Raw genomic sequence first — 25282 nt, 5'->3', positions numbered from 1 at the left:
TTAAATACTGCGGATACACTGTTAAGAAATAAACATCTTTGTAAGTAGCCCACTCAATGGTGAGATATGTAATTTTCAGTATAAAGCTAAACACTTGCAATGCAAAATTCCTTTTTGTCATTAATTTCTCATTTGCATATTATGCATTTAGCATATCTCCATATTGGTGAAAGAGGATTCACATTTCCATGTAATTATCTAAGCATTTTTAAGCAGTTTTATCCGGAAAATCTGTGCAATGGAATTGTCTCCTTACAGAATGTCTTTCTTTCTGCTCATCATTCCAGGATCAAGTTGTAAAAGAAGACAGCATTGAAGCAGTGGGAAAGAAATTACATGAATATAATACCCAGTTCCAAGAAAAAAGCAGAGAATATGACAGACTCTATGAAGACTACACAAGAACATCTCAGGTGAGCTGGATTTGAACTAAAGGGAGAGTGGAAGACTTTGTAGATATTGAAAATATTATTGTGAATTCATACTGTTATTTTCCTACTCCTCTCGTCCACCACCACTGCATTTCCCTGATGTGCTCGCTCAGAACAGTGCAATTGCTTACTCATGTTTGAACAGCCACTACCTGTAAACTAAGCCACCCTGTGCCCAAGTCTGAGAGCTCCATCCAAAGCAAGTACATAACTATCTTGATTTACCACCACTTCTGCATACTGACCTCATCAAGCTGAGTTATGGTTTTCAAGGCACATTTTCAGGGAAGCATTGCATTTTATTGTGAGTTTTTCAAGGGTCTGGTTTACCTATGCAGGACAAAGAGATGATGTGTGTAGATACAATGCAGGAATGAAAAGCTGCCTCTGTCCTTCTTTCAGCCTAATCAGTTATTAGCCACGCCTTAAAGTGCCAGTAAATTAGTGCAGTTTTACAGACCCAGAATCAAGACTGCTTCTTAAAGTGTGCAGGAAATATGCCTAAAAATAATTGAAGAAAATTGGAGAATTGCTGGCAACTTGAACTAATGACTTAAGACTTGGCTATCAACTAGGTATGTAGAGGCAGGAGGATAAACTAGATAACCTCCTGAGACCTGTCCAGGACACCTTTATTTCAGAAAGCCAGGTGTGCCTCTAAGGACCTAAGTTGGTACAAAGGGCAAAGTGCACTGCTGTAAGATTCTAATAATCAATTTATTTATACAAAGTAAAGATTGTAATTGGTTCATTTTTAGCAGTTCTACTTCTTGATAAACCTCATCATGGAAATCTTACCAGGTAGCCTTTTGCACAGGCCTGTTGTCTCTATGCCATACGGCTCCGCAGACAGAATACGTTTTGGTAAAGGGATATTGAAAGGATATTCTACAATATACTGAAGTGTTTCTGTGATACAAGCCAATAAATCTTCCCCTTTGTCTGATAACAACTGTAATAATGATTATTTTATTTTCAGGAAATTCAAATGAAAAGAACAGCCATTGAGGCATTTAATGAAACGATAAAAATATTTGAAGAGCAGTGCCAAACACAAGAAAGATACAGTAAGGAATACATTGAAAAATTTAAACGGGAAGGAAATGAAAAAGAAATACAAAGGTCAGTATTTTATTTTGCATATCAAATTGTATGATTTTTGAAAAAACAAACAATTTCAACTATAGGTCTGCCTAAAACTGAAGAAAGATGACAAGTTTGAAGTTGTTCAGTTGTAAGCAGAGAAGCCTCAAACAGGGTAGATGTGAACTGGAAAAATGTGTAATTACATCTAGAGAAATAATCTGTTCTCTTAAGTATCTACACCTCTGAATAACAGATTATAAAATTATGAATAAGAGATCAGAGTGTAACCTACCACATTGTTCCATCTAGAATCATGCACAACTATGAAAAACTGAAGTCTCGGATAAGTGAAATTGTGGACAGCAGGCGTAGATTAGAAGAAGACTTAAAGAAACAAGCAGCTGAATATAGAGAGATAGACAAGCGTATGAACAGCATTAAGCCAGACCTCATACAGCTGAGGAAGACAAGAGATCAGTACTTGATGTGAGTATCATGAATTGACAAATTTTAAGCTGTTTGGTTTTTTAATGGTATCCAACTTTCATGACAAAAAATTAATTTTATTTGCAATTATTGTCCAGGTGGCTGACTCAAAAAGGTGTTCGGCAAAAGAAGCTAAATGAATGGCTTGGAAATGAAAATGCAGAAGAGTAAGTACTGGAAGATTTAGGTATTTCTGCTGTTTCAAATCATCTAAATACAAAAGTGAGATAAAGCATATTTAAGTCTTGGACCACACAAAGGAAATCTCAAGCCTGCAGTAGATCTGCAGTAACAATGCACACTGTTAAGACATGACAGCCTACATAATACAAGTATTAGAAAGGATGTTCTCTCACCCTCTACTTTCTTCCTTTTTTTAGGGAAGTGCCTAATCAAGTTACTGTAGCAAAGCACTGAAATGTAACCTGTGTCTTTTTTCTTACCAGCAAAGTTAAGTTCATAAGGTGTTAGTATCTTGGAGAGATGTCATATGGATGGATAAATTGTTCAGAAAATCTCTAGGCATGAGCAGGCGTTTTCCAAATCTCAATTGTGGGTACCATGATGTTATCCAGTATAGTGGTGCCCACATCATTGTGTCATATTGCTGTTGGAGATTATAAATCTGTATATGTTGAGGAATATCCTTCTCTGGTTTTGTAGTCTATTTTATTTTTCTGGAAAATGGATAGTATTCTGTCATTTCAAACAGTTTACTGCAGGTTCTGACAGGGGCTAGGCTGATGAATACATTTCATTTCATTCCTGGGAAAAAAGGCAAAAAGTGCTTGGGTTGTGCAAACATAGACCAAATTTAAACAAAAGCAAGACACAAAATAGTATCTGAAGCTTAGTAACAGTGAAAAATGAACAAATAGAAAAATCAAAATTGTCTCAGTAGTATTTGTATCAACATTTTCTGCCTGTGTAGTTTCTTGTGCATGCCTTTTATGCTGCCTGGTTGAATATACAGTGAAAGCGGAATAGACAATGACTCTAGTGGATTTGCGTTCTGGCCTTGTCCCCATTTATTTTAATTTGGCTTGGTTTATTGAGTCTCCTACTGTTATCCTGGAAATTGTGCTTATCGCTGTGGTAGAAGCTGAAGATAAAAATGACATACACTTTTTAAAGCCATGTTATTCTCTCAGTCTTAGCACAACTCAAAGATGATACGTTGTAAAATACATAGGCATCTGTCCCCACTAGTGTTTCTATCGCTTGAACAGTAGACAAAGAACAATGCCACTCTGTGGGTTTAGTGTAGCATCAAAATAGTAAGTGAAACTGTTTAAAGAAAATCTTCATTTTCTCTCACTCTGACACTCTTTGCCAGCAAGTCTAGTAACTGCTGAAAAATTAAACTTTTAGAATATGGCTTTTTTTCTGAAGTTGTATTGCAGAAAAAAATCCCCCAATATAATAAGCAGGATGAAAAACAAGAATTGCTTTCTCTAGATGCTGGTTGAAAACAGAGCCACTACTGAATGTATGTGAATGTCATGCAGGTCAAAAGAGTGATGGGATAAGGGACCCAGAGAGAGTGTTGTTATCTGAAACAAAAGAACCCTTTTTCTTTATGAAAAATTGAATTCTGTATGAGATTGCTGATTTCTGTAGACTTCTTTGAGAATATTCAGACAGAACCATGGATGAGTGAGAAGTCATCTTTTCTTATACCAAGGAAAACTAATTAAAAGCCTATTGCAGAGAGAATAAGTGCGTTAGCGTAACACAGACTGATTGCAAGCTGAGCAGGACAGGCAGGGCCAACCAGTGCAGGCTGTTGTGGGAGTGGGGAGCTCTGGAGCTGCAGAATTCCGAAGTGATGTCCACACAGCTGAACTAGATGCTTCTTTTTTCATGGTGGGCTTTAGCTCAGATGGTTCTTTGTAATTCTGAATCAGCTTTATAGTTGGTGGCTGATTTAACAGAGAAGCATATATTGCATGCTATTCTCATAATCTGCTTATAAGGGGAGAGAGAGAGACAGACAGAGAGAGAAAGCACTACTGCACTATTGTACTACTGCACCTTTTCACAAAGCCATCTCCCCTATAAATAATTAATATCTCCCTGTGCAACTGCTGGGAGGTTCTCCAAGCAGCAGCTGTACTTGATACATTGCATGATTTTTCACTGCTGACCAAGTGTTCTGATCTTTGGAAATGAAGCTGACTCAGAGGGTACTGATTTTGTTGGACTTGCTATTTACCAAACCAGTGAGCAATGGCAGAAGTACTGAAGTGCTCAGAGCATATTCTGAAAAATAACACATCATCTTTTTATATTCTTCCTAAAATTTACGTGAGTGTTCTTCAAAGAAACAAGAAACAGGGCTTATATTTTACTTTTATCCAGTCATTTAAATGGTGCAGTATTACTTGGTTTAAATCCCTAGTTTTACCAGGGAAATATGTAATATGGAATAAAGACTACTTAATTGGTGGATTTTGTTCTGTGCTTCATAAACACATTTTTTCTTTTCGACAGCCAATACTCTATGGTAGAAGATGATGAGGACTTGCCCCATCATGATGAGAGAACATGGAATGTGGGAAATATCAATAGAAGCCAAGCTGAAAACCTGCTGCGGGGAAAACGAGATGGAACATTCCTTGTTCGAGAGAGCAGCAAACAAGGCTGCTATGCCTGCTCTGTTGTGTATGTACCCTAATTTGTGAATGATGTAACCAACATGTGAGCTTGGGGCAGATAGACACTTGCATATGCACCATTCCTCTTTGACCTTTGGGCTTAGAAGCAGGTCACAGAGTCCTGAGGCCATTGTTGTTGCTGCTCCATTTCCTACACAGCTCCAACCTGTGCCACTCCCACAGAGGAGCCTCACTCAGAAGAGAAACCAAAATGTGTGCACTCCTTTCTGTGCAGTTGCTAAGTCCTGCCTATCTCCTGTCTCCCTAAGATAGCATGACATCATGAATTTGGACTAAACCTAGGTTTTTACCATTATCCCACCACAGAAGAGAAGAATTCTATGTACTGACTAGCATCTTAAGATTTATTGCTAATACCTTATTTTCTGTCTTAATTTTACTGTACTCACAAACTAAAAACTGGTTGTTCGGTTTTTTTTTAGGGTGGATGGCGAAGTAAAGCACTGTGTGATAAACAAGACACCTACTGGGTATGGATTTGCAGAGCCATATAACTTGTACAACTCGCTCAAAGAACTGGTGCTACATTACCAACACACGTCACTTGTGCAGCACAATGACTCTCTCAATGTCACACTCGCCTACCCAGTATATGCACAGCAGAGGCGATGAAGATCTTAATACTCTGGGTTGTTTGGGGTTTTTTTAAATAAATGATTTGGCAACATTGAGGCCTCTGGAGAGAAAAGGCTCCTTTCAGCTTTACTCAAGAATTTGCAGTATGAAAGCTATCTATCTTCAAATGGGACTAGAGATTTCCTTCACAACTGCAGAGGGAGAGATCACAGTGTTATGCTGTGAATGTATGTTTGTAATCTGAAGTGCTTTTTTTTTTTTTTTAATTATAAAAGAAAAAACACAAGAGAAAAATCCAAACCTGATCTCCCTGCAGGGACATAGAGGCCTTTAAGCATGGTGCTTGTTTACGACCACTTCTGAAGCTTTACCAGCTAGAACATTGGATTATCCAGACACAAGGTATAAGAGGTCTGTGTCATTCAGTTATTGGCATTTTGTGGTCACAATCTGACTTGGAATGGTGTTGCTGTACTCAGTGGATCCAGACATACAGCATTGTGGTTCTATTTTGGTTTCTGGTGAATGATATGTAGCAGAGTGGCACTTTCATTTCTAAGGGACACTTTAAAAGGACTTCAGTTACAGTATGTTGTTCAGAGTAATTGTAATAGCAAAGTGCCAGGAAGTGTTTTGCTTGGATGATTAAAAATCCTGTTTTAAGAATATATTTAAGACTGAAGAAAACAGGATTTTCAATGGCATACAGTGTATAATAATGTACATAGTACTGGATGACTAACTATCATTGATGGAAACTGTCAATACCAAACTGCTTCGTTTTTTTCCTTTTCTGTTTGCTAAAAGCTGAATTCTTAGACTATGCTATGCAATACTGAATTTTCTTTAGGCTGTAGTCTTCTCTCAAGCATATCTACAGATTAAGCTTGTTTTTCTTGGGTTTTTTGTCTTCTTTTTTTAAAATTTCTTTTGCCTAAGGATATTTTTCCTGGTGATTATTTTTTGTTAATAATTTTCTTGTTTGGTTTGTTTTTTGGGGGTTTTTTTGTTTTGTTTTGTTTTGTTTTAATGTACAGAGAGCCAGCAACAGTTGGCTTGAGAATTAAAACTATGAAATACTTTACAATTTTCTTTGTATAGAATATTGAGCTACTAGCTCAAAGTTTAAAAATTTCATAATTTTTTTTTGACTAAATATTTTGTTGGGCAGTGCCTGATAAGCTTCAAAGCTGCTTTATTCAATAAAAAATATATGAACATTACAAAATATCACTGAGTCCAACAATACTGTTTCAGAGATATCTTTAGAATACGGTACCATGCTACATTTGCTTCTTGAAGCATTTTGAGCTTCTGTCATGATTGTCTTTGTATTTGGAAGACAAGAAAAATAGTGTATCCTTCTTTGATAGTGACTGCAGAAAAAAATGGGGATATTTTGCTACTGCAGTGTAGAGTGTAGATAGTTTGGATCTCAGAATGAATCCACCTTCACAGTAAATAAATGACTTCTTGACCTCCTGTGACAGAATTTTTGTCAGCCTGTAAAGGTATTTTCATTTCACATGAAGGAGTTTCTCTAATCTGTTGCCTAGGTTTGTTTTTTTATTAGTATTGTGGGAAAAAAAAAAGCTACCACCTCTACTGAGAATATTTGGATATAATATAGTACTAATTAAGACTGGAAAATGTCTTTTTTGAAAATGATTAGGCTATGATACGTAGGCTGAGGCAGTATCAAAGTGGACATTTCCATAATTTCAGGGCACCAGAGACTTACAAAATAATGGTTCAGTTAAAGGAACCAAATATGTAAATCCCACTAAAATGGAGTTACTAATAATTCTGGGATAGTTCACTGTCAATGATTTTCAATGGTTATTTATTGTCCTGACCACTGAGGAAATTGACACATTGCAAATCAATAAAGTAATGAAGTTCAGAGAAATCTTGACTGGAAAAGATTGACTAAGTCAACATATGAAATTATTCTTCCCCCAAGATGCAAAAGACAAGATCCATTACTATTAAAGAGAGTTGCACACACAATCAAAAGAGTGAGACCCATGGAGTTCTCTCATAATAGCTCTGGTTAGAGATCCTTGTGTTTTATTTCAAAGTATGCAATGCTTTACAAACTATTGGAAATAATAAGAAGAAATTTGTCAGTCTCCAATAATCTTTATATTATCTTTTCATTTTTACATTGTTATTTCAGTTCTGAGGCTGTAAGGCTTTTGATTTTATTTTGATTTTGTGATTTTTTTGTTTGTTTGTTTGTTTGTTTTTATTTTTGTTTTTTTGGTGGGTAGTCATTACTTTCCTATAGGTGTATTTTCTTACTAGAATTTGTATCAGGAAACAAGATTCAACAAATATTGTTTCATGATAGTCATCACTTAGAAATTATTCTGAATATTTTTCCTGCATGGAAGTTTAGTCTTCATGCCTTCCCTTCCTCATTCCACACTTTCTTCAGGCCTGTAGGACCATGTAAATCTGTTGTACTAATAACTGGTTTATACTATGAAAAACACCAACAATTACTCTAGCATGCCAGTTATACTACTGGGCTTGAAGTTACAGATTAGTTCTATAAACAGCAGTTTAACACTTGTAGCAATCCAAGATATTCTTCGGACATATATTAATTTCTGAATGTTAAATATTTTAAGAGTAAAATCGTATTTTTTTCTCTGTAGGCAAAATATATGTAATCTGAATTGATGTTTCACGTAGCATTTGTCAAGAAATTTTGTCATAGTTAAAGCACTTGGATCTGATTTTCCTTATATTAAGAAAACCCCTGCTATGTCAGTGGGCCATATCCTTAGCACGCCCAGCCCAGTAGGGACTATAATTCGTTCCTGCGTGCTGTGCAACTTCTCTTTGTGTGTGGCTGTGGCAGAAAAAAAAATAGCGTGTGTGCAGATTTGACACTTGCTTTTCTTGCACAAGCAACAATGAGAAATAAGCACTATGTTGTAAGGATGAGTGCTTAGGGCTTCTTAAGGGGATGTTCTGCCTACACAGGGTCTGTGCAATTTGCAGGGATCATTTATGCCCTCAAATTGGCATGAGTGGGTTTTCTTTGGTACTTACATATTGTGTGGCCTCTGCATTTCTCTCCCTCTTTAATGCACAGAGCTAAGTCCTGCCAAAGGCCCTATTCACTGCAGAGTTGTTTGTCTTTAATGTACCATATTGTTCACTCCACTTTTGATTTGATCTCAGACTACTATATACAGAAAAAAAGCATGGGGATATAAATGAAGAAACACAGTGTTTTTCTGTATTTCTATTGATGCATAGTTTTTTCATCTAATATAATTCATGGATGGGCTTTGTTCTGTTACTTTTTCTTTTCTTTTCTTTTTTTTCTTTCTTTTGTTTTTCTGGTTTGGGGAACGTTTTGTTTTATTTTAAATCCCTGAGTTATGCTGCACTGCAGCATCTCTTTCACAGGGCCTTTGAAAGGCATGAGACATAGCAAAGAGAACCAAAACTCACAAGCAAAATTAAGAGCTTCTGATTTACTTAAGTTGAAATATGAATTTGAATGGTTGGGGATGTGTATCTGTGCATACATGTGCATACTTGCTGTGTTTATGTATGAACAGTTCCCAGTATTGGTGCATTTTCACAGAACATGATCATTTTGCTGAATTTAGTAAGTGATATCATTAACTTTGTTTGAAGACGCACACATGCACACTAGACCTTTGTGGGTGCAGCATGTTTCCAGATACAGTTAGAAAACTGAGTTTCTGTGTTGTTGGATAGTTTCTTTAAAAAAAAAAAAAAAAAAAAAAAAAGAGCTTGTCTGTATGGTTCCGTTATCTTGTCAAGCAATCTATAAAACCAAATCTTCAGATTTTCTATTTGGTGTCAACTGTTCTGTAGTGAAAAAATGGCTTTGTCTTGTAATTGGCAATGAAATAATAATGCTTGGGAAAACATTCAGATGCTTCTAATGGGGAAAACTTCTGCCGATTTTCACACAGTGCTTTTGCTATGCATGGTATTAAGTTGGGAAAGTGAATCCTGATACTGTTTTTTTCAGGGTCACTTTAGAAATGGGCAGCTCAAAGCATAATGCCTCCCATGGGACAAGGTTACAAAGTGCAACATTTTATGCAGAATCATGTTCTGGTTATTGCAGTTGGGACTAAACTGTAGGAGTTGGTAAGGTTACATTGCACTTGTCCTGATGAGACTGCATTAGCTGCCCAAGATGCTGCTATTTTTTTTTTTTTAATTCTTGTTTTTGAAAATAAAGCTCTGTTCTGTTACATGTCTTTAAAACATTAAGATTACTCTGTTTTAAAATTGTTGTTGAGGAGGTGGAGGGTAAAGCAGATTGTAAATTGCCTTTACAAGGCAACAGTGAAAACATGCCTCCTTAAAATTTTGTTTAAGCTGTAGAGTTGATGGAGCTGTGTCTTGTTTTTGAGTTGCTTTAAAAATTGTAATAAGTCTTCAAGCAGAATAAAGGTTGTTTTGAAACTGCAATTCAGTTGTTGAGGCTGCAATAAGGACTGCGATGTCGATTTACCAGCATCCTTGGCTAACTCTTCCTGTCTATATGTGGCCTTCTTTGAAAATGATACCCAAATGCTCTTATTATTAGAGGAACTAGAAAGCAAATAGTTTTCAGCCATTTTGTGTCTTGAACAAAATGAGGTAGTTGAGTAGCTCCAAAATAATCTCGTGTCAAACAGTGCTAAAATGACAGTTTTTCTCATCTCATACTATTGCAAAAGGAGTGCAATACTCATGGTCTGTGATCTGCCTCTTGCAGTGCAGATAAAGTTATGGTTCTTCTGAAAAGAGTGTGAGTTTTTTCACTGATTTCCATGAAGCCAGCCTGTCAGCCTTTGCAACTGAAAGTCATTTACCAGCTTCATGTCTGCATCTCATTGTAAAAACCAGCATGGGACTGACGAAGAGAGAGGAAGTATGGGGGGGGATTGAGTAAGACCAATTGTGAACATTGTTTGCTTCTCCTCATCATTGGTATATGGTATCTGACTTCTTCCAGCCCATTCATATCTTGCCCCAAGAGAAGTCCTCTGGGGAAGTCACTCAGCTACTCTAGAAGAAGGAAGAGATTCCTTTTCCCATTCTGTCCAAGGTTTGCATTCTAAAATTTGCTTACATACTACTCACACTAATGTGGAAATACCCTCGACTGAGGTACTCAGCACAGACTTGAACAATTTTAACAACCACAACATTGTTACTGGCCCTTAGAGATTCTTGCAAGAAACTTAGACTAAGAGCTATTACTGTATTTTTAGCCTGCTTAGTAGCAAGTGGGGCTAGATCTCCAGCGCTTGCATCTGTTGCAGTTTTTCTCAGAAGGCTGATTCTCTTATACTGACACTGAGTTTACCTTGCTCCTGTCCCCTGAATCGATGCTGAGGACCACAAAGTCTTCTTTAGCCACAGAGTCATCATTGAAAAATAAGGTGAGCTAGGTGATGAATCATGCCTCATCTACCATCATCTGTTGGAGAGAAATTAAGAAAGATGGATCATAATCTGCAGAAATCTATGGACCGGCAGATTTCTTGCCAGTATCATACATTGTATGCAAATCACTCTTGGCAGGCTAGAGAAGTAGTTTGCAAAAATGCCATTCTATTTTTGCTGTCTGCAGACAAATACTCCCCCACTTTCTGCTTTCTTGCTAAGCTTTGATGGTCATAGAATCATAGGGAATATGAAAAACTGCTTAAATCTATCTTTGTGCAGATGCAAGTGGGTGTGATATTTTCAAAGGCTTGGGAATGCTTGTGGGCTGGGGTTTTTTTCTCCTGAAGTTGCTTGACTCGTGCAAAGTTGTGTGCGAGTAACTTCACACAGATCCCTTTACTGAGCTGTGAAGCCAAAAAGGGAAGGGAAAGTTTTGAAACTCTCTGTCACCATTTCCGTGGCTCTGCACAGACTAACAGGTACTCCCAGGGCTGCAGGTGGGGACAGCCAGGCACAGAAGGGCAGGAAGGGGCAAGGAGAGCAACTCTTCTGAAGCCCTGGGACACCTATCACTGCCCATAATGGCCCTCCCAGCCGTCATGGGGAAGAGCCCCTCTTGTTCTTACGGGGACTCTTTTGAGATGATTGCCATTAGGATACACCTAACATTTACCACAGGGGCCCCATTCCCTCATTTAGAGGGTGCAAACTGAGGAAATGGCAAACAGCAGGGACTTGCCAGCATCCCTGACTGGAAGGAAGGCTAAAAATAAGTGGTTTTTCTTTCCCTGCAGGACAGCTTGCGTGGGAGCGAGGTCAGACATGCTTCCAGACAGACGTGGGCTGTGCAAGAGGCACCAGGCCTTTCCTATTGCCTCTAGTACAACAAAAAGCAGGAACAGTGGGAGCACTGCATGGTTCTGGTGTTTCTATTTTTTAATTCCTTTGAGGACCTATGTCCTCAAATACACAGACCTCGATAAAGAGAAATTCTGTTGGGACCTTCTAGATAAACAGATATTAATTGATCAGCCACTATTTAAACTTTGGATAATCTTTGCAGGGACGAGCTTTTTGACCTCTGATCAAGCAATCAGATAACCAGAAATGCCCTTCTTTGAAAAAGCAGGGTTTTATCCATGGGTATTCCAGGGCTAGTTGTCTGCCAGAACAGCATTGCAAGGACACCACTCGTGCCATTCTGTCCTCTATGAAGAAATTACCTTTGCATACTAAAAATGGAGGCATTTAGGGCTACTGATTTAAATGTGCAAATATTGACAGGAGTAAAATTTAACAGGGAGCACACACAAGGATCTAAAACCTGCCATTCTTAGATCTTTGAACAAAAAATATTGACAAAACCAGACATGAATATAGTTAATTCAGATGATGATTTCACTGTAGTGTGTCTGGTATTCCTAACTCATTAGAAGACTGTAGCCTGAGAAGAAAGATAATGAATTCATACCTGAGAGCATTTCATCCTCTATAAATGTTTGTTTTCTACATGGTTTACTCTTTTTCCCCACAAATCTTGTGCTTGGTATAAAACAAATATTGCTGGATTCATCTTTATCATATTTTTTTTAAATTGTAACTGGCAGAAGTCCTTTAGCAGAGTCATCCTTGGGGTGTTAGGTGAAACAGACACACTGGCAGCCAATGCCTAGAGTCAATTCCACAGGGAACCAACCGTGTGTCTTGCCTTCCCAGTACCCATGGCAGTGGTTCATACAGGTGATGGTTTTCATGGGCCCTCATGCCTGTCACTGCACTCAGGGTAATGAGGAGTAATCTTTACGTATCTAAAAGGTATAGCAACTCTTAGAAGCTTGTTTGTCACAAGGCTGAATGGGAGTGGAGACCTCAAAGAGCATGATGTGGAAATGAGAGGAATGCAAATCAGCAGGTGTCAGGACTGGAGCCAAACCAGGGAGCAGAAGCGAGAGGAACAGCTTTGCACTCTCACTGCAGACTCTGAGCAAGGATCCAGACTGCACCGTCCAGTTGCCTTCCACCTTTCCTGTGAAACCCCATGATGGAGTGGCTTTGGGTAAAGGCTGCCACTTAACATCAGCTGTTTGCATGCTCATGCAATTTGCAGCTCTTCCTTGCTTCAGAAAGACAGTGAGTTTGAACATTTAGAGGAGGGATTAATCTCATCTAATTTTAAGCACGTAAAGAAAGGTTTGTCATCAAAGGTGTCTGGCAAAACTCTCTTCAGAGAGAGCCAGGCAATTCCCCAGAGTGATTCACCCCACCTACCTCAGGCACTATTCTTAGGATGCAGTGAATCACTCTATGGAATCATTCCATTGACTGGAGGGAGAGCCCAGGCAAATGGCTTATGCTAGATGTGCACCTTTAATGTGGCTAAGGTTAGATGAACTCAGTCTCTTCCCTGCTGATAGGCAGTTCACTTTTAATCTTTCCTGTACCAGCTGCAATGTCTCCTGCTCGTAAGCATAATGATATAGGACAATTAATTTGGGTCTGGAATTTCAATTGGTTTATAGAAAGTGGGTTTTTCATAATTACTGCAAGGGTGACAGACAGGTTCAAAAAGATGCTGGCCCATATCTTCCTTGGAGATGTAATGCTGGACTCCACACAGAGGAATCCAGATAAGCAGTAATGCCATGATACTGCTGCCTTCTCTGACTGCTCCAGGGAAAAACCTGGCACTGCCTCAGACCTGGCTTATCAGTGCCTTCCAACAGCCTGTCTGTGTGAAGGCTACAGACCTGTCTTTTGAGGAATAATTTGGTCTCTTGCCAGCCATGCAGTAACTGAAAAGACATGGGTGAAGAAGATGCTGCTGTTTTTTCCAAGTAAGATCAGTTTGTTAGTCACCACATCTATATTTCCTTTCTTATCCAGGGGAAATTTAAGGAATTTTACTTTCTTTCCTTCCAGCTGGTCCATAGCCAAGACCACAGGGTGGGCTATTGTGACAGTAAAACTAAGATAGGAAGTACTTCAGTCAAATTACCTTCCAGTCAGACTGAGTTCTACCTCAGGGCAGCAGAGCTGTGTGAAATCCCCCAGACATCTACTACATGAAAAATTCAAGAAGGTGGCAGGTCCTGTGGTGGTTTTTGGGTACAAGAGTGTATGCATACCTACACCAGTTAAACTAAACCTCTCAGTGCAGAGTGTTCTACTGGGAAGAGTCTGTGGACTGCCTGGCAAATTTCCCCATCCACTGAAATGGAAGATCAGGCCTTGAATAGCCTCAATGGCTAGAGCAGATCTAGTGTCAGGTCAAAGGCAGGAACATTTTGGGGAGAAGCTTCAGAAGTCTTGAGATGAAAGAAGAGAAGCTGCTATGCAAACAGCCTGTTGCTCTACTGATAACAGGCAATGTAAACAAGGAAGCCAGGGATTTGACAAACAACCCTTGAGCACAAGGATTCCTCAGGATATGTGAGTGAAATCTTCAGAGTGGGTTCACAGAATTGCATCCCTTCATGGTAGGCACTCTAGGTTTCTGGACAAAAGCATACTGCTCTTAGGTGAAAACAGACTGACCTAGTTGGTGAATAAATCTGTGCAACCACTCTCTTGCAGGGCTGTGAGTATTCCAGACAGAATGAGAGGACAAACTGATTTATAGGGGGAAAAAAAAAATAAGGCCACCCCTGTACAAATACACACAATTAAATGATGTTGATATTTCAAAATGTCTTGATCTTCATTACCAATAACAGTGTTACTAAAACTGAAATCTTGTCATGGTCTGTCAATTTTGCACCGTAATTTTGGCAGGCACGGATGAGCCAGGTCTTGTCCATGGTCCTCCAGTGGAGAAAATGCCTCTTATCTGTCTGGGCCACATGGACTTCCAGCAGGGCGTGGCCAGAGTCTGGACCCAGTCTGCCTGTGTACCATTCTGACAGCTGTGAGACAGCTCCTGAGTAATCCTGACTCCAAACAGCTATTTCCAGAGTATGGGAGAGGAAAGGAAAAGGGAAAGGGAAAGGGAAAGGGAAAGGGAAAGGGAAAGGGAAAGGGAAAGGGAAAGGGAAAGGGAAAGAATCATCCTTTAGGTGTCACATACCGAAAAGTACATCCACTATTAAGATGTTTGAAGAGAGCTCCTTTTACTGGGGAAGGTGGTTAGCTCTGGCAATTAAATGAACAAGTTTTACTGCCTCACTTTCACTATACCTATGTGTATGCACATGCTCCCTTCAGCAGGTCTCTGTTGGATGATCCATGACCTAAGGCTCCCTGACACTTCTCAGTGGAATACACCCAGTAATGTGACCTCAGGCCTGAAGACAAGCTACCTAATGGAAAATGTGTTCAGCTTCTTCGCCAGGCTGTGCCAATGAATAGTCTTCCTTTCAAAATGCCACACTCCCCAAATTTCTGAAATTCAAGCATCCTTTGAAATTGGTATAAAATTGATGAAAAGCCTTTGGAGAAGCCAAAGAAATCCACATCAATGCCTCAGTAAAGAAGTAACTAGGCTGCCCAAGTGAAACACATTGCTGTAGGGGTTTTCCAGAACAGACACTTGTGGAGCTTAAGCGATCCCATCCCTACTGTACATATTTATGATTTCTACATCAGATCTGACATATGTATCTCCAGTCAAAAAACAAGGGCTGTGGTCTTTTTGACTGCCCTCAAATTTTAGTGTTCTGGCCACTGACCTGGAAACCAGCTGCAGCAGCCAAAGCTGCTCCCACCCATGCACCTGGGTTGTTTTCTGTGGCAACAGATCTGTGAGGGAAGGTGGTGGCTGACTTATGCCCTAATATGAAATCAGGATGCACGTGAGAAACATGCCTGATCCCAGAAACTCAAAGAAAGTGCTCTCCCATCTGGTAACACACATGTAGCCCTTGACTGGTGCATGTCCATGCCCAATTCAACATTTCTTCTTTGAGCTGACATCTTCCATTATTTTCCTGAGCTACCCATTTTCAGTGGATTAAATTCCTGGTAGATCTTCTTGAATGCAAGCGGAAGGGTGAAGGCAGAAGAATATGACCAGGCGTTCCCATAGTCTTCTAAAACCTTGGATTTACTTATCTTTTTAATTTTGCTCTGCAGATAATTGAGGATAAAGTTGTCCAGCCCAACATCCTTATCAATTCAAAGTTATTGGTGTATTTGTTAGTGTTGATGCATTTGATAATCCAAGGTTATATTCCTGTGTCATATAAATCACACACTCAGCAGCAAGATTTTGTCATTCTCTGTCCTTTCCTAGAAACTAATTTAGTCATGGACCTTGAAAGAGACAGGAAGGAAAGGCTCAGTATGCACATATTAGTATCATTAGAATCAAGAATCATTCTTCAAGGGAAATTCTTATTAAAAAATGCTCACTTATTTCATATGAAATCCTCACAAGGGTTATGAATTCAGCCGAACTCTTTCACTGATTACAGAATCACAGAATATTCTGAGTTGAAAGGGATCGACAAGGATCAAGTCCAACTCTTAACTGAATGGCCTATATAGGGGTTCAAAATTAAAAGCAGAACTTTATTTTCCATCTGATGTAGGCTGTTAGCCAACAGTGACCATCCTAGTAGTCACTTAACACATGTGAGATCTAGGAGAGTCTTCAGTGGGCAAAGGGTGAAGTCAGACAGAAGATGTTCATAATGCTTTATGCTATTTCCACCCCGCTATAGAGTTAGTTTCAATTCATTGGTGGTTTTACTCCATATAAATAAAAATACTAATTTCGATAAAGAAAACTGATTATAATTCCTGGTCATTTTGCCATTCACCAGAAAAAAAAGGAAGATTTAATTCACATCCCTGCTTTAATGATTACTGCAGGAAAACAAGGCAGGCTTTGGCTGATATGGGTAATTGTACAGTTATAAAGGTGGTGATGATGGCAGTTTGAGTTCTTTGGTTTTTACTGAGTATTACAGTTCAAGAAGTGATATCTGGGTCAGAGCTATTTTTAGATCAATATTCACATTTTAAGGCTTAATTGGTCTGCAATGTGAGTCTGGCTTTGGAGGCCAAAGGATCCAAGTCTGGGAGATTTTTCCACCATGAAAAACCATCACATGCAATTTTAGAAATGACAAACCTTCTGCTTTGTACATACATAACTTAAAAACAGAACAGGAAGCCAAACCCAGCCAGATCTGAGTATGACACAGAAACCAGACTGGACTGGTGTTTTCTTAACTGTACCTTATCCATTCAGAAATCAAAGGTGTTTTGGTTTGGCTCCTTCATACTGAAAAAGCTTCATACTGCCTAGTCTTTTAGACCAGAAACATGAACATTTGAACAGAGCAACAAAAAAAAAGGCCAGTGAATGTGTTAGAATCTTTTATGGCTCCATGAAAGACTAACCATAAAGCATAACAAATTATTACACTGATTGGAAACTCCAAGTTAGAAAAGACCCTTGGCTGTTTGTTTCAGACCCCTTCCCTCCAGGCTACTCCAATCACAACAGAAATTGGTGTGAACTAGAAATGGACCAATTTACATGATGGGGCTGTGTGTGCCCAAAGTCTCTTTAGGTTCACTGATTCCATCTAATCCCAGACAAAATGTCTCCCCAGAATTATCTACCCTATAGGCAGATCTGGCTGCCATTCAGATCACTATTTTTGCTGTTAAATTAAAGTGATTAGCCCTGCCTACCTGCTCCACTAAAATAGTTTTAAATGTTTTCTGGTTTTTTTACCAAAATTTCTAAATGTGGCTGAACCAAAATCACTGGTCAGGCCTCCTAGCCTTGAAGACATGCATGGTCTGGCAAAGGAGAAAGTCTTCTACCATTTACAACAGAGCAGTATCAAAGTGCAAAAACTATGAGTGAGTGATAAAATTGCATCAAGGGTATTCATTTTAACAAGTTCAGTAGAAGAAAAGTCACATTAAAACTTCACTCAGACAATCCTTTTTGCAGATTGTTGGAGGAGCACTTGTTCAAACGCTGTTCAACCAGCAAAATGGTGATCATATCCATTAGGATATTTATTTGACAACTTTTTCAATAATTTACCTAGCTCTGATGATACTGCTTTTGTAAGTGAGAAAACGTAAATTACCAGTCTCACTTAATTTTGGTGCCACAAGTTCCTGTGGACTGCTTTTGTACTAGTGTCATAGAAACCTTTTCCCCTTCTGTGCCTGACTGATTGCACCCACTGCACCTGAATAATATTTGCAATGGAAAATAGAACTTGTCTTTCCCAATTAGAGAGCTTTGCTGTCCTTACAGATGACCAAGTTTCTTGGTCTCTTTGTCCTTTGAATCTGAACCATAAATTTTGTTTATGCATTTTTCACACAAGGTGGATTTTGTCTTTTTAAGTTATTCTGCATGTTCATCTCCCTGTCTGAAAAATAAACCGGTGGAGTGAGGGAGAGAGGGAAAATTGACAGTCTGATCAGATGCTTGTCTCACCTGGTCATCGGGAGTCCCACCCTTTCAGGATGGGGCAAACAAATATGAGAGCAAATTTCAGGGGGTGGTGAGAAGATACTCTCTTGGCGGTCACCTTATTTAGGAAGGTTCAGAATTTCCTGTCTCTGTTTCTTTGTGGTGATAGCTGGGGTGGGGTGTGGGGAGGAAGTGGTTTTTTCGTTAGTAATAAAGGCAAAGGGAGGTGTACATTTCCTCTTCTAAAATTGCAAATTGCGATGCTTCTAAAAGCTGCTGAGTTTTTTGGGTTTGTTTGTTTGTTTGGGGGTTTGAGGGGTGTTGTTTGTTTCTGGTTTTTGGTGGGCCTTTTTGTTCCGTTCTTTTTCATTGGTTTTTTTGGTAAGTGTTTATTCAGGCACATGGGACAAGTGAATAAGTAAATGTCACTGCTAGAGCCACCCTGGCATCATGAGGACAATCAGCCTGAAGACCCGTACAGACCCACCTGGCTTTTTTTTCTCAGGCTGGCAGTGGAACTTCACACTTCAGTGTTGCCTCATCAGACCTGAACCTGTGAGAAAGGCCTTATATAGTACCCATCCCAAAGAGGCTCAGTTTGTAAACAGCTGTTTCAAAGACAGCAGAAATCTTTGACTAATATGGCTGTTGTCTGGTTTATCTAGAAAAGCAGATGAAAAAGCTAGCGAAAGTACAGGTACCATGACAAATGTGGTTGAAGGTGGGGAATAGCTTCACTGAAAGAGGACACAAGCTAGACTAGGGTGCTTCAGATCAGAAAAGAGACTGATGAGGAGGTGTGATAGGTACAACCACTTCTGAAAGACAGAGAGAAAGCAAACAGAGAAAATTTAGTTACTGCTTCTTAGAACACAAGGTCCAAGAGCATCAAACGAACTTAACAGGTGGTTAATTTAAAATATATGTATATAAATAATATATGAAATTCTATGGCCTGGGAAACTGTGAATACTGAGGGGTGATTAGACAAATTCGTGGCAGTCAAATACAGCAGGACAACTGAATGAAGAACTGCTGCTACAACAACCAGGCAGCAAAACCTTTTGACTGCAGGTAGAACTGAAGGAATGATAAACCACAGAAGCTATTATACAGGGACTAATCAAGTATATAATAAAAAGATATTGAAATAATTCAGACCTGGATGCCAAATTTTTTAAGGTTTTGGGATTTAGACCCGTTATAGAGCCACCTGTGATGATAAACTCCACATAGTTATTTAAAGTTTTACACCCAGAAATGGCAGGTGTGGTTATGCTTTGGCTTTTTTCCAGAATTTTGGTTCACACTTAGAATACTACCTTTTTTCTTTTTTTTTTTTTTTTTCTCCCTAGGTCTCCCAGAGCTCATGACTGATTTAATAAAAGTTCTGGAAAAATCTGTCAGAATGCCATCTCTACAAGAGTCTGTGAGACTCACTTTCAAACTCTGGAGTGTGCAGTACCATAGTTACACGTACTAAAATTACACCATGTATTTGTTAACATAAATAAGGCGATATTCTTATTTCATTCTTATGACCTTTTGCTTCAAGGGTAAATGCAATCTTAATTTCTAATATTTCTCAGCTTTTGCAGAGGCATTCTAAGAGTCTCAGTTTTAAACAAGATGGAACATGTTCACAGCTGAAATCTAAAAGGGTTCTGCATCCCTGTTGAAATGTTCTGCTTAAATGTTTGATCCTTAATGCAGTCTACACTCTGCCCACAGCAAATGTTCCTCCCAGCTGCTGTTCTTCCCATTAACAGAAAGGGGAAGAAGAATTAAGGTACTACTCTATCCGAACATGTTGAAGCCAAGAGTTCATTAGCTGCCATCCAATATGGAGTGGACTATAATAGATTTACTATTTGCCTGCCCATACATTCAGAACTCGTATTGCATGAAAATAACACTTACTTGGTTAGAAACATTTTCCTGATAATTTAGTCCTTTAAATTTTCAGTCTTCAAACAGGGCTTCCTCCTCCTTTCCATTCTGGAGAACTCTCACCAAATAGGATAAATATGAGGATTTTTTTTCATTATTACCCTATGTTTAGCCATAATGGGAGGTTTTGTCTTGGAGTGGAAGGAGAGAAAACAAAAGCCCTAGGATCATGCTGGATTCAGCCCATTAATCCCTGAATTATCATAGATTAGTCACTGCATTTCCATCTGATGAATTTCTAAATTTTTATTCCCTCCTGCCATTTGTCTCTTTTGTCATTCTCCATTACTTGAACAAGTATGAGTAAAATAGAATCTCCTTTTATTTCCATACACTGCAGGTACAAAAAACCTAAAAAAACCAATAAAACAAATGAAACAAAAACACAACAACAAAGAGACAAAACTGAAAAACTCCTAGTTTAGACAAAACTGAAAAAAAAGTAACAACTTTCAGATTAACGTGGTGACAAGCCAATTTTTCCCTCCAGCTTTTTAGATAAAGAGTCATGCTAGTACAAAGTTGTATCATCCTGAATAATTTTCAAGGCAGATATTGCAGTTCTTCCCATTCAGTGGAATGCAGATACGTCTGGAATTCATTCCAAGCACTAGATGAAGCTCTGTCAGAGGACCCACTATGCTATATGGGCCTATTAAACTCTGTCTATCCCTTGATTCCTCAGTCTTACCCAGTATCATTAGAGCCATTGTACTTCATTTTTGGCCCTATGTTAATAAAAGTTAAATGGGAGGACACTTTGTCTGTCAGACCAGGCTGCTGGTGGGAAGTTTGATGACTCTCAGCAGCTTGTCTCCTTTCATCTAGATGACTCTGGGAAGAAGGAGACATAATTAATCTGAAATATTCGTGTACCAAAAATTCACTCATCCGTCCCTTGGAATATGGGCGGATTCTTCCCTCCTCGTATTCTTTCTTTTTCCTTCTGTTCTGTCCTTTCTTGTGGCCCTCTGACTATTGCACTGACTAACACAGCATATTAGGCAAGCAGAATTCATGTGAGTGTGTATTAAATTATCCAGTGCAAGCTTGTCATTGCAATTGGTCACATTTCTTCTTTTCTCTGTTGCAGCAGAGCCTTATCTCTTAGCTTTCTGCCACCAGCTTCTTTGAGGTGGGGAGGAAAGGCATGAAAGAACACTCAATCCATACACAATGAAAAGTGAAAAATTAGACACGTACATGAAAAAGGAAAAAAAACCTCTTAAAAGAAGCACTTTGGCCAGGCTCTGTGACTGCTGAGCTTCCACTTTCAGTGTCTGGGAGAAATGACCAAGGACACGGTACTTCTGGAAGAGCGTTGTGATGTTACAACCACACACCACGTTCAGCAAAGCAACGTCATTACCAGGCTCCACGAATACCAATCTCTTTCGTGGGAGTTGTTCTTCTCTGTGGAAATAATTAAACATTCACTGGCCCAGAGCAATGACAGTCAATTAGGAGGGATATGATAGCACAATGGCTAGATCTCTCACTGGGGGATGTAAGAGACCACGGTTCAAGATCCTACTCTAACATCTACTTAACTATTTGTAAGCCCTAGTAGACACTATTTATCTACTTTAATGATACTAACACGAGTTTTCAATTGGAAAAGTCTTATTTCAAGTATGTAACAACATCACAGTGAGAGTACTCCACTACATTGTGGACAAGATGCTTTTTGATTTCTTAAACTGACTAAGAGACAGAAGCCCATTAGCAATTAGCCATTTTAATGAGCAGAAGACTGATCTTCCTTCACTTCTGTTTTCCTCCACCAAACAACAATGCCATTCCTGTGGCAAGAAAAAAGCGTCCCAGCCGGTGGGTTTCCTCATCTCATTTGACACCTTTTTTCTGGAGTATAGAAGGAAGCCAAGAACTGTTGTAAATGGATTTTGAAGTCCTCTGAAATGGGCTTTGCTTGTAGAGCAGTTCACCAGTGTGGCATCACCTTGACTCGTTCAGGGAAAACAACTCCAAGAGGAAACATTCAAAATATTACAAGCTGTGGGTCAGGGTGGAGGGGCCAAGAGCTCTGGCCCCAGTGCTAAGGCTTGTGGAATAGACTTAGTTACAAATCAGCTTAGCTGGAAAACAGTTTTTTGAGGATTACTGAGAGAACAGCTAACAGCAGGATAATTTGATTAGAGACATGGAATTAGGTGAAGGAGTGGCTTAAAATAAACTGCTTAGATATTTTAGAGCTATGACTAATAGGAGAGACTGGAGGAATGCTCTGGATATTTTTTGTGTTAGATTTTCGAAGAAAGCACCCAAGAAGATTTGCTGGTGGTGAAGGCTGTGTTGAGGAGGAAGTCATGTGAGTATGAGCACAAGGCACTGTGCAGGGGTACCAACCACAAAGGGCTGCTGCAGGAGTCTCTCATGGCAAGGGTGCACGGCAGGGTATAGTTTAGGAACTGCCCTGTACACATGGGTTGTTATTCCAGTTTGAACTAGGAAGTCTTTTTCTTAGTTTTAATAGTGTATTATGATTGCAGTTTACCTCAAACAGAAACTGAAACACTGCTGCAGAAACACTATTAGCTGTCAAAAAACCTCTGGGAAGCAAAAAATCAGTATCATGTTTTATGCTTGGCATGGGCTTGCAGCAGTACCAATACTCCAATTCATCCCTCACTAGGCATTCTGCCACCATTATTTTTACTTATCTGCACAGAAATTAAAAAATAATAATATTTTTGTAAAAAGATCAGCACAAAAAAAGAGCCAGCAAAAATGGCAGTCAAATGGTCCCAAAATGTGATCAGAAATCAGAGAGTAATTACTGTGGTTACTGTGCCCCGGGCCTCAGAAACCCCCTCAGAAGTATTTAAGTATTACTGTAATGAGGCAAGGAGTAAGTTAAGTTTTGAGAAAAACTCCTTTGAGAAGTGGAGAACCTTTTGCCAGAGCAGTCCTGCCACACCATGCAGGTCAGGTGTCCAAAACTGGAGGGCACTGCCAGGCCCTCAGTTTTCCAGCTCTGCTTCCCACTTTTACAGGGATGGAACTGGGACAATGCACAAGGTGTTGAGATTCCAGCCTTCTCCGTGCCCTGACCCATGGGCCCCTGGCTCTCCCCAGCGCTGTTTTGTTTCTCTGATGATGAAATTCTCCGTAGCAATTGTTCTCCTGATTTGTGCATGGAATCAGTGACTTCAGAGGGCAAGAGCAAGGTGTCCGTGTGCACGTGATGGGCACCATCACCACGCTCATCGTTGGACCAGTCCCAGTTGGTGTTCAGCTGTTGGTTACACCACACCTTGTATTTTATGCCAAAGTCAGGCTATGCTGCAGGTGAGGCTAAGGTTTGTAGCAGTCCTCTCCTTTTGAAAATAAAAGCATTAGCAACTCCAAATTTTTAAAAAACAGGATAGTTGCAGTGGGCAGGCGATCCAGCTCAGAGTACTCAGAAAGCTAACAGCACCAAGGAAATGTAAACCATGCTTTTGCTTGATCTTCTGAGGAGCCTGATCTCGGCTGGGCCTGATGTAAAGCAGCCCTGACCAGGAGCTACTTGCAGCACAAATGAGGGGTGCTTAGAGCAGTAAAAAGCCCCTCCTGCAGTTTTTTAAAAGTCTATTGGAGGCTGGGTGGAGGGAGGGGGTAGACAGGGAGGAAGGTGCACCAGGAACACTACGCTGGAAGGACTAAGGGAATAAAGGTTAATTTTATATCTCTGTCAGGAAAACACACATAAGCCGTTCTAACTAAGGAATAGACCTAACTCCCTTCTGTGATAAATCAGGAATTGATCTTCCATTATGTTCTCTTTTTCAAAACAGCAGTGTGGTTACAGCTTTGGGGCCATGAAATGATTGTCGCATGGATGGTAATTGTGTTGCTGTTTCTGCCCTTCGTTTGGGGAGCAGCCCAACTTCCCTTTCTATTTGTCCCTTCCCAGGCCCCTGCCCTGGATGCCGGTGCAGAGCAGCCGAGCACCGTGTCCTGCCCCGTGGCCGCAGCCCCCTGCGGTTTGGAGCAGCTCTAACCCATAAACTGCGTAAATTGAGCTGGGGAGAAGGAGACTGGGTGGGAAGGAGACTGAGGACGTGGCAGCTTTCCGTGCTTGAGAGTGACCATTTGCTGCAGGGGTGGCAAGCAATGCCACGTCCCCAGCGCAGCAGGAAACCCTCCCTGGCTGCTCCAGGCCCCGGCTGCGGTGGGGACGAGGCGATGCTGTGACCGAATTTGCAGCAAATGGTCACTCACAGGGGGAGTCCGGAAACCACCCAAGCAACTCAGGTTCTTGCAAGCAGGGCCCAGCACTGGCTGGGCCTGGCTTTTTGAAGCCCCGTGTCAGCGATCCCGCGTCCGTAAACCGAGGCGGCATGTCACCAGGAACACCGCGTACGGTGTAAGTGGCAAGCGGGAGCTTCTCACCAGGAGCGCTGCGCCCTCCCTCCCGAGCCTCCTTGCAGCAGGGAGGCTGAGGGAACGCGCTCTCCCCGGGCACGAGGGCTGGCCAGCTGAGAGCAAGGACAGCCTGTCCTTTTGGCTGTAGCACATTGCAGGCACAGATGCTACGTGAGCACCCAAACAGGGGCACCGAACAGGATTGAATTGCCCAACACATCATGCAAGTGCGGAGGAAGCCCCAGTTAAACCAGACACGGAGCGGAGACCCGGAGAAGGACGCAGCCGGAGACACGGCAGGGAGCGGCGGGAGTGCCGGAGCAGCACAGCCAGTCTGTGCAGCTGCAGGAGCTGCAGAGTGGGGCCAGAGAGCTCGGTTTTCTCTTCGGCCTCACAAACGACAGCTTCAGTTTAATGGATAATTAGTGAACTTTATGTATATTACCCCGTTCCCACAGGTGTTCAAAGCCAGTCTGAATGGAGCTTTGAGCAACCTGATCTACTGAAAACTATCTCTGACCATGGCAGGGGAACTGCAACAGGATAATTTTTAGGATCCCTTCCAACCCCAACCATTCTGTGTCTTTATGATCCTAAGTCCTTTGAAAACTGAGACTTGATTCTCAGTCTGGCTTTGAAATCAGAAAGCAGGAAGCAAACCCCTGCACAAATTTACTTCCATCAACCTGCCATGTTTAGGACCAATAGGAAAATGTGTATCTTGTATAAACTTATTCAAGGAAAACACAACTATCTGATTTAACTTGACTGTTCAGTCAGATGAATGTCATTCATCACAAGTCTGCAATAAGGAAAAGGTATCTTTGATCATGGGTCTTTCTTTAGGAGTAGAAAAGGTGCAGCTATGTTAACTTAGGGTGATT

At 40.3% G+C, this 25282-nt stretch overlaps 1 protein-coding gene and 1 long non-coding RNA gene across 6 annotated transcripts in view; one reads left to right on the top strand and one right to left on the bottom strand.

Moving 5' to 3' along the window:
• PIK3R1 (phosphoinositide-3-kinase regulatory subunit 1) overlaps positions 1-9730 on the top strand; it is a 62905-nt gene extending 53175 nt beyond the window's left edge. For all 5 annotated transcript variants that reach the window (XM_048290652.1, XM_048290653.1, XM_048290655.1 and 2 more), the window contains 6 exons: positions 288-413; positions 1411-1553; positions 1827-2003; positions 2102-2170; positions 4497-4667; positions 5104-9730. In XM_048290652.1, the coding sequence (XP_048146609.1) occupies positions 288-413; positions 1411-1553; positions 1827-2003; positions 2102-2170; positions 4497-4667; positions 5104-5293 (876 nt within the window). In that variant the 3' untranslated portion in view covers positions 5294-9730. The remainder of the gene's footprint in view (positions 1-287; positions 414-1410; positions 1554-1826; positions 2004-2101; positions 2171-4496; positions 4668-5103) is intronic.
• Positions 9731-10495: 765 nt separating this feature from the next.
• Positions 10496-25282, bottom strand: part of LOC125319465 — a 220995-nt gene continuing 206208 nt past the window's right edge. Inside the window, exon 3 of the long non-coding RNA XR_007200745.1 lies at positions 10496-10727. This is a non-coding gene — a long non-coding RNA (uncharacterized LOC125319465). The remainder of the gene's footprint in view (positions 10728-25282) is intronic.

Source organism: Corvus hawaiiensis, chromosome Z (genome assembly GCF_020740725.1).
Source record: "Corvus hawaiiensis isolate bCorHaw1 chromosome Z, bCorHaw1.pri.cur, whole genome shotgun sequence".
Classification (NCBI taxonomy): domain Eukaryota; kingdom Metazoa; phylum Chordata; class Aves; order Passeriformes; family Corvidae; genus Corvus; species Corvus hawaiiensis.
This window is presented reverse-complemented; position numbering and strand designations above follow the sequence as displayed.